The 12,796-nt window shown below is 39.9% G+C and overlaps 1 protein-coding gene across 5 annotated transcripts in view; it reads left to right on the top strand.

Moving 5' to 3' along the window:
* LOC147031804 (phospholipase D1-like) overlaps window positions 1-12,796 on the top strand; it is a 204,162-nt gene that overhangs the window by 114,933 nt on the left and 76,433 nt on the right. For all 5 annotated transcript variants that reach the window (XM_085867743.1, XM_085867750.1, XM_085867745.1 and 2 more), the window contains 4 exons: window positions 1,731-1,814; window positions 2,234-2,315; window positions 3,562-3,672; window positions 11,166-11,351. In XM_085867743.1, the coding sequence (XP_085723869.1) occupies window positions 1,731-1,814; window positions 2,234-2,315; window positions 3,562-3,672; window positions 11,166-11,351 (463 nt within the window). The remainder of the gene's footprint in view (window positions 1-1,730; window positions 1,815-2,233; window positions 2,316-3,561; window positions 3,673-11,165; window positions 11,352-12,796) is intronic.

The raw sequence follows: 12,796 nt of genomic DNA, 5'->3' as shown, positions 1-12,796 counted from the left end.
TTTCATTTTGGTTCCGGTATCGGCCCGAACGTGCATTAAAAGCAAACTAATTTGAGAAACATTTCAGCTTGGTTACTTACTCTGGACCCTGCTATTTTCGGATTCGCTATTCGCGGACCCTGCATATTCGCAGGTCTTAAAGTGTGACCTGTTTCTACATTCGTGCATTTCCATTTTTATTTTATTTTATTTTATTATTTTACACTTCTGGACTGGTCTCCTATATCCACCTGGGAAATTGGAAATCACCCAAAATCACAGCACTCCATACAAAAGGTGCAAAAACAGATCCCCTTGAATACAGCCCAATTAGCTTACCGTACTTCCAATCAGGAAGGTGATGGAATCCATCATCACGGTTGACATAAAATCATTCCTTTTCTCCAACAGCCTCATCTCAGATAATATATTCGGATTCAGACCTGGTCACTCTACCTTGGACGTGCTGCTTCTACTCTCCAAACAATGGTGGGGTCTTCCATCAGACATGAGATGAAGGCTGTCTCTCTGGACATATCTCGAGCTTTTGATACAGTCTGGCATCTTGCCTTGCTCTCCTGTGTGCCTATGGAATCCAAGGCCATCTCCACTCTCGGATTACTGACTTTGGCCCCTTTCTTAGACAACGTGTGGCTCTCAACAGACCCCTTTCATCTTCCCTCCCTGTCAAGGTTGGAGTACTCCAAGGCATTGTTCTAGGCCCCATCTTATTCTGAATCTTCATCAATGATCTCACTGACTCTGGAAAATTCTCTTTATCTCTTTGCTGATTCCACACTCTACCGTGACATCTCTCATCCTTCTGACAGACAGGCAGCAGCCTCTTCCCTCTCCCCAGAACTTAACAAAATCACAAACTTGTCAAGCACAATTTTTCTAATGTATCCACGTTGTCCATCCTTTGCGTTCTCCATTACCCTTCATCATTACCTGCATCCCCCGTTTGTCTGTCTCCGTCTACTTTCTCCCTCTGCCCTGCTGCTGTTGTTTCCCCTTTCTCCTGATGTTCCCTTTGTTATGTTGTGTCCTGATTTATTCTGTGTCATTGCTCTTCCATGAGTCTCGACCATTAAAAAAAAAGACAATGCCCCAACATTCGTGACATATTTTAGGAACGTATCTCCCACAAATAGCGGAGTGTAACAGTATTTGTATTTTAATATAACTGCCATTAATCAAGAGAAGGGTAATATAATAGGTAAAAAGTGAAATATAATACCTGAAGTGGTGACATTAGGAATGTATTCCCCCCCCCCCAATATTATATAAATTCTTATGAGAATAAGTGTTCTGATTTTCGTTGTTTCATCGTCGCACATTTCAGATCCATTGTGCCAAACACGATGCCAACGTTTCTTAACGTGCTGAAATATCTTTCTCTTTTTGTGAATCAATGGTTTTGCTTTATGTCTTTCCTGTAATAAGTGGGCATGGATGAGACGATATTTTTCGGATGCGGGTTAAGAGTAATTTTTTTTTTTAATGAAGTCACCACAGAGCATTACCATAGATCACCACCCAAAAGATGTTTACAATGGTCATGCAGATTCTCATAAGTTCACATCAACACCAATTATTGTGAACATCACTGTCCCTGCTCTGTTGGCTTCGTCAGCAGTACAAACTAATGATTGAGAAACTGGTGAAAACCATTCATGCTGATTTAAAGCCAAATGACACAATGATTGAGGATAGGTGGAAAGGGAGGTTCATGGTGAATGTTTTCCCAGGTACGTGAATGCTGCTGAGTACTTCTTAGATGTTGCCTACGCTTTGGAATCTGCACAGGAGGAGATTTTCATCACCGACTGGTGGTAAGTCGAGCATAAACAGCAAATTTCCTTTGTGTATTCATTTATATATTTCCAATATTGTCATTGTTATTCTGCCTCTCCAGCAACCAATGAATGGAACTATCATCTTTTTTTAATGCCATTAGGTACGTCCTTGATATCTTGCTAAGGAATTGTTCACTGTGCGTTCCTCGTAGCTCAACATGCATCCCTGGAGGGGAAAAAAAAGACGTTTTGTTATGATGAATAATGTTTTTGATCATATGTATTTTTCATAATAACAAAAGCCATGTGTTTAATCTCATGATGTGACTGACTGTATTTATGTTGCATTTAACTATTTTTCATAATTCTGCCATAATTTGTGAATAAGCAGAGCAATGATGGAATGAAATTGCAGAAGTACTCAGGATTTGGCTGAAGATGTGTGTATCCCACAGGCTGAGTCCTGAGATATATTTGAAACGTCCACCTGTGGAGGGAAACTACTGGCGTCTAGACTACGTGCTGAAGAGGCGTGCGGTGAGACATACCACATAGACTCTTACCTTATACCGATTCCAAACTAGTGGAACAATTACACTTCACCTAACATTCTGTAGTCTGTGTGCAAGTATGAATGTTGGGTTATGTCAGGTTAATTCAGGCAGAAAGGAGTGTGTGCAGGGATTGGAGTGCACTGCTTTTTGCATACTTGAAGCCCTTTAGCGAAGAGTGTGATTAAACAGTCTTTGGAAGGCAGTTCCACATTGAGGAGAAAAAGGGGGAAATAAGTGTGGAGATGGTTCGGATAGCCTCATTTTCATAGCTGAACCAAGCGAAAGTTGCTGGAAGAATGTGTGCATCCTGAAAGAGCTGGTAGGGATAGATGGCTGAGAGAGCAGAGGGGAGGCAGTAAACAAAAATAGGTCATTGACCAGTCTGCAATTTGAGAGCAACAGACATTGTGCTTCGACCTCATTGTGTGTGATGCCAATAATGCTGAGGGTTATAGATTCAACAGAATCCAAAAGAGAGAGATGTGATGTTCGGGACCTAGCCAATACTGGGGAGCAGTTCCGACACCTTTTAACTATGCGCAGAGGCCTTGTTGCTGCCGGTTGAGTAGTTATTATGTTTCAAGGAATGACTTGGAATGATGCCCAGTTTGTGGCTAGCTTTGGAGAGTAACTTTAATATCCGATCATCTTATTGGAGGTCATGAATGATGATGAAGCAGAGAAGTTCAAGAGATTCAACCTCTTCCAATGGCTGAACCTTGAAATCGGTAGGTGGATTAATTTTCTTTTTGTGATCGAGGGTAAACAGGTAAATTAGTTACAGTGGCGCAATGGGGCCGCAGTTGGATACAACAAGCAAGGGAATGAGCTGACGGCAACAGAGAAGAGACACGGAGAGATGAAACGGACACCTGCATGTAAGAGGGTTGAATTTGTTTGGATTAATTGGTATTTCTAACTGATATGAAAAAGATTAACATTGTTTTAATGAGGCACAATGAAATGGTATATATTTTTTTTAACAAGGTGAGAAATTGTCACAATTGCACAAGATGCTCAATGCATCCTGCCGTACCCAAACCCAGCACTTACACCCACTGCACATGGAGGTACTTCAAAGCTAAACCCCCTGATAGTCTAACTGTTCTCATGAGATTGCAAATTACAGTGATGGTATTGAGGTATTACTGCTTTAGAACCATGCCATAACTTTTAAAAGAACTCTAATCAGATAAGTAATAGGCACGGTTCTTTGTTTGATTCTGCAGGAAGCAGGTGTGCGGGTCTACGTGCTGCTTTACAAGGAGGTTGAATTGGCCCTTGGCATCAACAGTGGTTACAGCAAACACACATTAATGAACGCTCATGAGAATATCAAGGTATGAAGTCTCGATTGAAGCTTAAAATTCTCAAGGACCAAAAATCAATTACATAAAGTGAGCGGTTGTATCCAGTATGTAGAACAAGCTGAGCATTCAAAATTACCGTATTTTTTGGACAATAAGTCGATGTGGAGTACAAGTCAAATTTGCTAATGTTTCCATTTTTCTTTCCTTCATTCATGGATAATTCGATTTGGAGTATAAGACGAAGATATATCAACTACGGTAGTTAGAAAAACGGTCAGTCAGAACAATCGAGGTGTTAATTCCTCCATGATGATGTCACAACACAGTGCTGGATGTACTTCCAGGGTTATGAATAGTAATGAGCTCTTTTGTACATATTATGTGAACTACTTTGTGGGGTGACCCTTCCAATAAATTGTGGATTTAAATAGCTTTTTCAACATGTTTGTTATCTTACAGACTATTGAGGTATTTAAACCGAGTTACAAGAATCATTATCAGCACTGGCTCATAGCAAATTAGGTTTTGTTGGAGATCACTTAATGACTTAAAATGACTTAAAATGACTTAAAACTTAATGACTTTAAGCATAACTTAAAACGAGTCTCAATTAATGGTAAAAATGGTAATTGTACAATCATTGTTCACCCAATTAGCAAACGTTCCAGGTAATGTTCTGCAGTGTGTTTTAAATGAACAATTGTACAATTTATTTCAGAATATCACACTTTGCATTTTGTTTTCATTCATGTTATTTAATGTCTGTAACCATAGATACGCCGATTCTGAGTACAAGTCGAGGCCCAGATTCTACAATTGTAGTTAATGTTTAATGTGGACTTTTTGTTCTCAAAATCGAAAAGGAAAGGATAGTTGATGAAATTTCACCGATATATCCTGCTACACAAACACACTTGTACCCTCGACTTGAAAGTTAATTAATGCAATCTGCATAGATGTTTTTGGGATGCATATACAGCTATTTCAGGTCACATACTTTGATATCTTCATTATATTCATAAACTTAATGACATCCAGATGATCATGAAGTGGACGGTAGAAATGAAAATCCGAAGTTAACAAGTTAGGACTGTATAGGGGATAGTTTGTTACCCTTTAACCCACCTCTCCTGGAGTAGTAGTAGTCACATTTATCATTTGAGGATGAGCATCATGGTGCAAGTTACTCTTTGCTATATAACGTGTCTGGTTGCCATCTGAATATTGCTTGTCTCACTTCATTACATAACAAGTCACTGTAGAACGTATCTTTGGTGGTTTGCCAGGTGATGGTTTTCCCACTTCCTGGAAATTCAAAAGGAAGTGAACCATTCAGTTCCCAAAAACACTTGTCATAACATTTTCTGCAATATGGCTGTTCATTCATTGGTTGTGGAAGCCTGGTGTTGGCTTAGTGGTTAGGGTGGTGGTTTGGGATCCCAGGGTCCTGAGTTCAAGCCCCGTTGGCTGCTGAATTAACACCAGGGGGTTGACTCAGCCTGTCATCCTTCCGAGGTCGGCGAAATGAGTACCAGTATACTGGTCCCGGTGTATGCCCCGGTTAGAATAGGTGTACCATATCCCTGTGTGTCGTAAGAGGCGACCAGGGTTGGCGTCAGGAAGGGCATCCGGCCATAAAACATTGCCTCAAGAAAAAGCCAACCCCTGCACAGCAGGGAAAAATGGCTGTAAAAGCAGTCATTCATTGGTTGTGGAAGAATGTCTCCACTCCATGTTTGCTCAGTTTCACTTTGGCATGAAATGTTGGATTCAGGCCTCATCATATGTCACAATCTTCAATAATCCATCTCACTCACTCTGATGGTGCTCCAGGAGCTATATGTTGCAATGGCTTTGTGAGTTACCTTTTGATCAGACACGAGGTCCTCAGATGCCAATCATTCACTTTCCGAGATGAACATCAAGGAAGAATGAATGTAATTGTTTCTACACTTCCAACAATGACGTCAAATTCTTCTGGAATTTCATGTATAGTAATCTGGAAATTTGTAAAAAATGATCTGCTCAAGACTTTTCATGTTTGCTTGAGTGACAGCAGTTAGTTGCTTGTGAGAATGCTCGTGATTGCGCACCAATTCATGGCCATTTTTGACTCGGTGCATTATTTCAACATACGATGATGCGAAAGGCATGCATCTTCTAATTGTTTAGACAGTCCCAATTGAATAACAGCTGGTTAACTGCTGTTCTTCACAAGTAACTTGATGATACACTTTTGCTCAGCAGCAAATGGGACAATGTTAGCCACCATTTTGTTTTTGTTTTTCGAGAATGCTTTGGCTCGTGTTGACGTCACTTGGCTCACTTGCTCAATGTGGACATATTGCAAAAATATTTCAATTTTTTTATCTTGCCAAAACGAAGTTTTTGCAAGATATGTTAGTCAGCTTGTATGTTTTTTTGTTTGTCTGTAATCACGTATAAAAAATTCTGCAGAGCACAGTTATCATTGGAAATTTTTGTAACTTCGCATATCAGAGGCCTATAGAGGTCCCTTTCAGCGCACAAAATTTTGAGATCAAGGTCAAAGGTCAAGGTCACTTTGTCGCAAATCAGGGGAGTCGACGAAACCCTTATTTTTTGAGTAATTTTGATCGGATCGTCTTCAAACTTCATGGGAATATAGTTCATGGTCTGGTGCTCAGCTGATTAATGTTTGGTGGCGATTGGCCTTGACCTTCATGGTTAGCGCCTGAGGTCAAACATATTTGACCCCAAGGTCAAATTTTCAAGTTTTATGAACCATATCGTGTCGTACCTCAAATTGAACACCTCTGAGTGCTTTCTAGATATGTCAAGCTTGAGACATTATGACGTCATTTGGTGACGTTATGAGGCAAACGCATATTTTTCATGGTTACTCTGTAGAACGATTCTCACAGGCAGATATTCTCTCGTAGGCAGATATTCCTCAAGGAGTCGCTCCTGGTGGATAGCAGCTCTGTTCACCTCAGTGTGACCTTAAAGAAGTCACACGTGGTCACCTTTTGGCTAGATACGGGTCACCCTGCGGGTGACATTGGTTTATTTTAATGTTTATGTGTTATGCAATAAAAAGTCCACGTCAACCTTGAAATGCCCTCTAATTTGTTTGAATACATTGTGAAGTATCACGTCACTCAGTAAAGCGCATACCTCCACCAGGCTGAAAAGTTAATGTTTTTTTATCCCAATGATAGGCCAAATCTGCATCTGGACCTTCACCAAAAATTTAATCGCCTCCTTGTCACCAATCCAACACATCCACCAAGTTTTGTCATAACCTGTCCACAACTCTTTGAGATATCATGTTGTATATCATTTTTGGCCCTCTATTTTAATGGTGAAGAATCGCCTAAAAAAATTTAGTATCCGAATCCCAATCTTCAGCAAAATGTTAGCAATTTGTCCTTGTCACTCACCCAATCTTTCCACCAGGTTTTGTCCAAATTCATCCCGAACCTTTTGAGATACCTTTCTCACAAACAGACAAACACACACCCAAACAAGAAAAAGAGCAATCGGAGATTGCAGACCCTCGCCGGGACTTGTTTTGTGTGGTGTATTTTTTGTGTGGCGTTTGTGTACTGGTGAGTTACGTAATTAATGAGACATAATTAGAACTGCTACTTTATAACTGCTGGCAGTAATGACCGGGTTCCAAAACGTCCCACTTTGATGCAACCCTGCTTTGATCGGACGTCTGACCCTGACCCATGACATTTATTTATTTATTAGGGTACCCAGTCGAATGGACTGGGTAACCTATTGTTTTTCTTCTGTTTTTTTTTTTTTTCTTCTTCTTTTTCCGCCGGCAATTTTCGGGCTTTTTCGCTTTAAAAAGAATTTTCTCTGGAACGGTAAGTCCGATCGACACGAAATTTTCACCATAGTATGTATCTTTTTTGATAGCATACTCAATTGATAATTATGACGTCATGGGTCACGTGGTACAGGCGCCATCTTGAAAAAACCGATAAACTTTGGACCTCTGTATCTCTGAAACAGTGCATTGGAATTTTTTTTTGCTTCATACATTTTAATAAGCTCCCCATGGGGAACAGGGCTGATTTTTCGTGACGTCATCGGTGAAGTGGTATGTCGGTGAAAATTCGTCAAATAGAACGCTGCATGGGAAAAATCTGAAATTTCTTGAGCATCATCTACACATCAATTTACCAGAGAAAAAAAATTATTTTGATGTCATAGGTGACTTTGTTCGGCAGCCATCTTGTTTTGAAAAAAATAAGTAAAAACATCTTCTCCAGAACGGCTGAACATATTGAGGCGAAACTTTACACCCACATTCCCCATGACATCCTTTTACAAGTTTGTTAATTTCTAATTGATATGTCACATGGTTTGGCAGCCATGTTGGATTCAATAATTATATTAAATAATGTTTTCTCTGGAACCACATAACCTATCGAAGCAAAACTTAGCAACTATAATCTACCCCCATGCCTGCATATACGGTAAAAATTATGATGTCATGAGTCACATGTTTTGGAGGCCATCTTGGATAGAAAGACGCACCTTGTCCGATCAACACGAAACTTAACAAGCATAATCCACTTCCCCACTAGATGGAGAATTTAAATTTATGTTGTAATAGGTCACATGGTACGGCAGCCATATTGGATTGAAAATTAATAACTTTAAAAGTCTTCTCTGAAACGGCTGAACAGATGGAGGCGAAACTCCACATGAATGACCGCCTCTCCATGACGAACAAAAAGTTCCCCCCCCACCACCCCCCTTTTGATGTACGACACATCGTTTGGCAGCCATATTGGATTGAAAGGAAAATATTAATTAATATTTACTCTGGAACTACTGCATCAATAAATCTGAAACTTCAGAGAGATGATGCAGCAGACATGTGGAATGAAGTGTTTAAATTTCAACTCAATCGGCCCCATGGTTTGGCAGCCATGTTGGATTGGAAGATAAATATTAATTAATGTTTACTCTGGAACCGCTGTATCAATATATGTGAAACTTAACAATTATAATTTAGCCGACATGTGAAACATAGGTTTAAAATTTCAACCTGATTGGCCACGTGGTTTGGCAGCCAGAATTATTGAATTATTTGAATCTGAGAACTTTTCGATTTTTTTTTTCCAGAAGGCTCACTTGGCTGCACCTGCATGTGTTTGAGGGTACAGGAATAGCAATTCAATTGATACCGACAATGTCCCCAGGAAAGAGGGCTGACTGCATACGTAATAAATAGATTGAACACTTTGTGCTACTCAGTTCGTAACTCGTCAGTCCCGCGTTGTTTCGAAGCAGATCTGCATTTGTATCACTATTAAATAATGCTTTCTCTGGAACCACTTATCCTATTGAATGGAAACTTGGCAACTATCATACACCACCACGTCTGCATACATGGTAACAATTATGATGTCACAAGTCACATGGTTTGGCCTCCATCATGGATAGAATAACGCACCTTGTCCGATGAACACGAAACTTAACAAGCATGATCCACCACCACATTAAAGGAACAATTTAAATTTATGATGTAATAGGTCACAAGGTATGGCAGCCATATTGGATTTAAAATTAATAACTTTAAAAGTCTTCTCTGAAACGGCTGAACAGATCGAGGCGAAACTCAACATGTATGACCGCCTCTCCATGCCGAACAAAAAGTTCTCCCCCCCCCCCCCTTGATGCACAACACATCCTTTGGCAGCCATATTGGATTGAAGGAAAAATGTTAATTAATGTTTACTCTGGAACTGCTGATTCAATATATGTGAAACTTCACAGTAATGATGGAGCACTCATGTGGAATGAATGGTTTAAATTTCAACTCGATCGGCCCCATGGTTTGGCAGCCATGTTGGATTGAAGGGGAAATATTAAGTCATATTTACTCTGGAACCGCTGCATCAATATATGTGAAACTTCACAATTATAATCTAGCCGCAATGTGGAATGAAAGTTTTAAATTTTAACCCGATCGGCCACATGGTTTGGCAGCCAGAATTATTTAATTATTTGAATCTGAGAGCTTTTAGATTTCTTTTTTTTTTCCAGAAGGCTCATTTGGCTGCACTTTAATGCATTTGAGGGGACAGGAATAGCAATTAAATTGATACCGATGATGGCTCCAGGAAAAATGGTCAACTGTGTGCAAAATAAATTGATGAAACGTGACGTGTTCCTCGGTCCTTAACTTGTGAATCCCGTGTCGAAGAGAAACGTGTGGAGCCTTATTAGACTCAGGGGAATCCCATGCAGGCACAGCCAAGTGAGTCTTATTCAAAAAAAAAAGAACCCATGTCAAAAAATTGAAAAATTCTGGTTGCCAGACCATGTGCCCAATAAAGTTGAAATTTAAGACATGTCTTACACATCACGACTAGATCATAATTGTGAAGTTTCACATTGTTTGATTAAGCGGTTCCAGAGAAAACGTGATTTAATATTTTTCTTCAATTCAATATGGCTGCCAAACCATGTGACCTATCAATTATTCCTGAACAATCTGTACACCCATGGATTGGGGAACACTTGTGTGAAGTTTCCCATCGATTTGTCCAGCTGTTCTGGAGAAGAAGATTTTTATAGGTTTTCGGATAAATCCAACATGGCTGCCAAACCATGTGACCAATGACATCATATGTGTGAACCTTTTGTTCCTCATAGACAGGCAGTCATACTTGTAAAGTTTTTGTGTCGATCTGTTCAGCCACTTCAGAGAAGATTTTTGAACGTTGTTTTTTGTTAACAAAAAAAAAAATATATATATATATATATATATATATATATATATATATATATATATATATATATTTATATGGCTGCTGAATCACGTGACTGATGATGTCATGAAATTGTTTTTTCTGTGTAGCATTTTATCCTGAGATGACCCTCAAAATTTTTCATACTCATCAGATCCAGTGTTCTACAAATGCAATTATGACGTCATTACGAAGGCACCTATGACATCATAAAAATCACACATTCGCCATGAGTACTTGTGGTTTGCCAAGTTTCAATATTTTCTTTGGTGCACATTCATAGATACAGAGGTGAAAAGCTTTTCAGTTTTTCCAGCATGGCTGCCACACCACGTGACATATGACATGACAATTACCATTCGAACATTCTACATGAGTAGTCGCTCCGATGGTGAAAATTGCATCTCAAGCCAACAAGCGGTTGTGGAGAAAAAGACTAAAGTTCTGTGTGGACAAACATACAAATAGACAAACAAACAAACTGACCCAAATGCACTACCCTCTCCTTCGCCGTGGTGCACTCCCAGGTTAAATTTTTTTTTTTGCTGCAGCCATAAATATCCATCTTCATCATGGTTTACCGAAGTCGAAATGACCCCATCTTGATTGGGTGACCCAACTTGTATAACTATTATACACTTTTCATGGTTTAGCTGAATTAATAACAAGTGGTTTATTTATTTATTTTATGATTGTTTTATTTCTTTAATACGTTCACTTCTTTTCTCCCTTCCCTGCCCTACTGTTTACTCTAAAATGAAGGTCATCCGTCATCCGGATCATGTTGCCTCCACCGTATTCTTCTGGGCTCATCATGAAAAGCTTGTCGTGATTGATCAGACACTGGCCTTCCTAGGAGGTATTGACCTTGCTTACGGTCGCTGGGATGATCACCAACACAGGCTCACTGATGTTGGGAGCGTCGCACAGCGAATCAGCCCTCAACAGGTCTGTCAACTGAAAGTAGATTATTTATTTGGCGTGTTTTGTTTTAATACTTGCCTTGTTGCAATATGCATATAAAAATGTATTTTATTGATGATAGTTTTTGTGTTGCAAGCCGGATGTCTAAAAATTATGGCTATGGAAATTTCCACATCACATCCACATTTCCACAGAAATGTTGTGATGATCACAACAAATGTGATTATTTATGTTATATACTGCATATAATATATATATATATATACATATATATATATATATATATATATATATATATACATTGTGTACCTATACATAACTGCATCAACAGACAATGTTACTTCTGTCATCATAGTTACTAGTGCATGCCCGTACATGCGTGGCCGTACGTGCACAAAAAAAAAACTTTCAAACCGCGTGCCAGAAACAACAACCACACAGGCCTTTCCTTCGCTCTCGCGTGCCTCTACGTGTGTGGCTGTAGGTGCGTGGCCGTACGTGCAAAAAAAAATTCAAACAACCACACAGGCCGTTCCTTCGATCGTGTAAGCGACGACTGGATTGGGGCATTGTGTTTATCTATAAATGCGCATAAGAAATCGAGAAATTATAAGAATACAGTAAGTCATCACTATCCGGAAGTCCGTATGTTGTAACCCTTTATGGGGAACGCGCTCTAACTTGGCCATAACATGGGAACCACTTGTCTGATTAATTTCAAACCTTTTGAAAGGCAAACAAACAGAGATTGCTGGAATTATAGATAGATAGAAGATAGATACTGTGGGTGCAAAACGCCAAGCAACGTGTCCTGTCATTGGTAACTAAGGCGCCCTTTCCCTATCGGCCACGCCTACGCAGCAACGTGTCCTGTCATTGGTTTGGAAAATAAATGGCCATAACTTGGGAACCACTTGTCCGATTAATATTAAACCTTAAAAAGGCACATACTCAGGTCCCCAGCAATATACCTGGCAAGTTTCAATTTGATCGGACAAGTGGTTGTCGAGAAACAGCGGTTAGACACACACACACACACACACACACACACACACACACACTGCTGATATTATACATAGATGATAGATGGAATTATCGATAGATGAACATATGTTGTCGGGAAAAAGGATTTTTATCCCCCGTTGGATTTCGTCCAAAATGGGGGCTGATGGATTTGGTCTCGTGTGTGTGTGTGTGTGTGTGTGCGTGCGTGCGTGCGTGCGTGCGTGCGTGCGTGCGTGCGTGCGTGCGCGCGCGCGTGCGCGCGCGCAACCATATCTCGAACATGTATGGACCGATTTTATTCGTACTTGGGACAAAGACAACACAGATGCATGTCATTTTTTTTGACCTTGGATCGAAGATGGCTGACTCGTGGCCATTTTAGTTGTAAAAACAAACAAATCTGGTGTCGAACACGTCCTCAACCATTTCTCGGAAATGCATTTACCAATCTTGTTCAAACTTAG

This window comes from Eptatretus burgeri, chromosome 2, assembly GCF_056783735.1.
Source record: "Eptatretus burgeri isolate ZD-2024b chromosome 2, Ebu_testis_v1, whole genome shotgun sequence".
Classification (NCBI taxonomy): Eukaryota; Metazoa; Chordata; class Myxini; order Myxiniformes; family Myxinidae; genus Eptatretus; species Eptatretus burgeri.
This window is presented reverse-complemented; position numbering and strand designations above follow the sequence as displayed.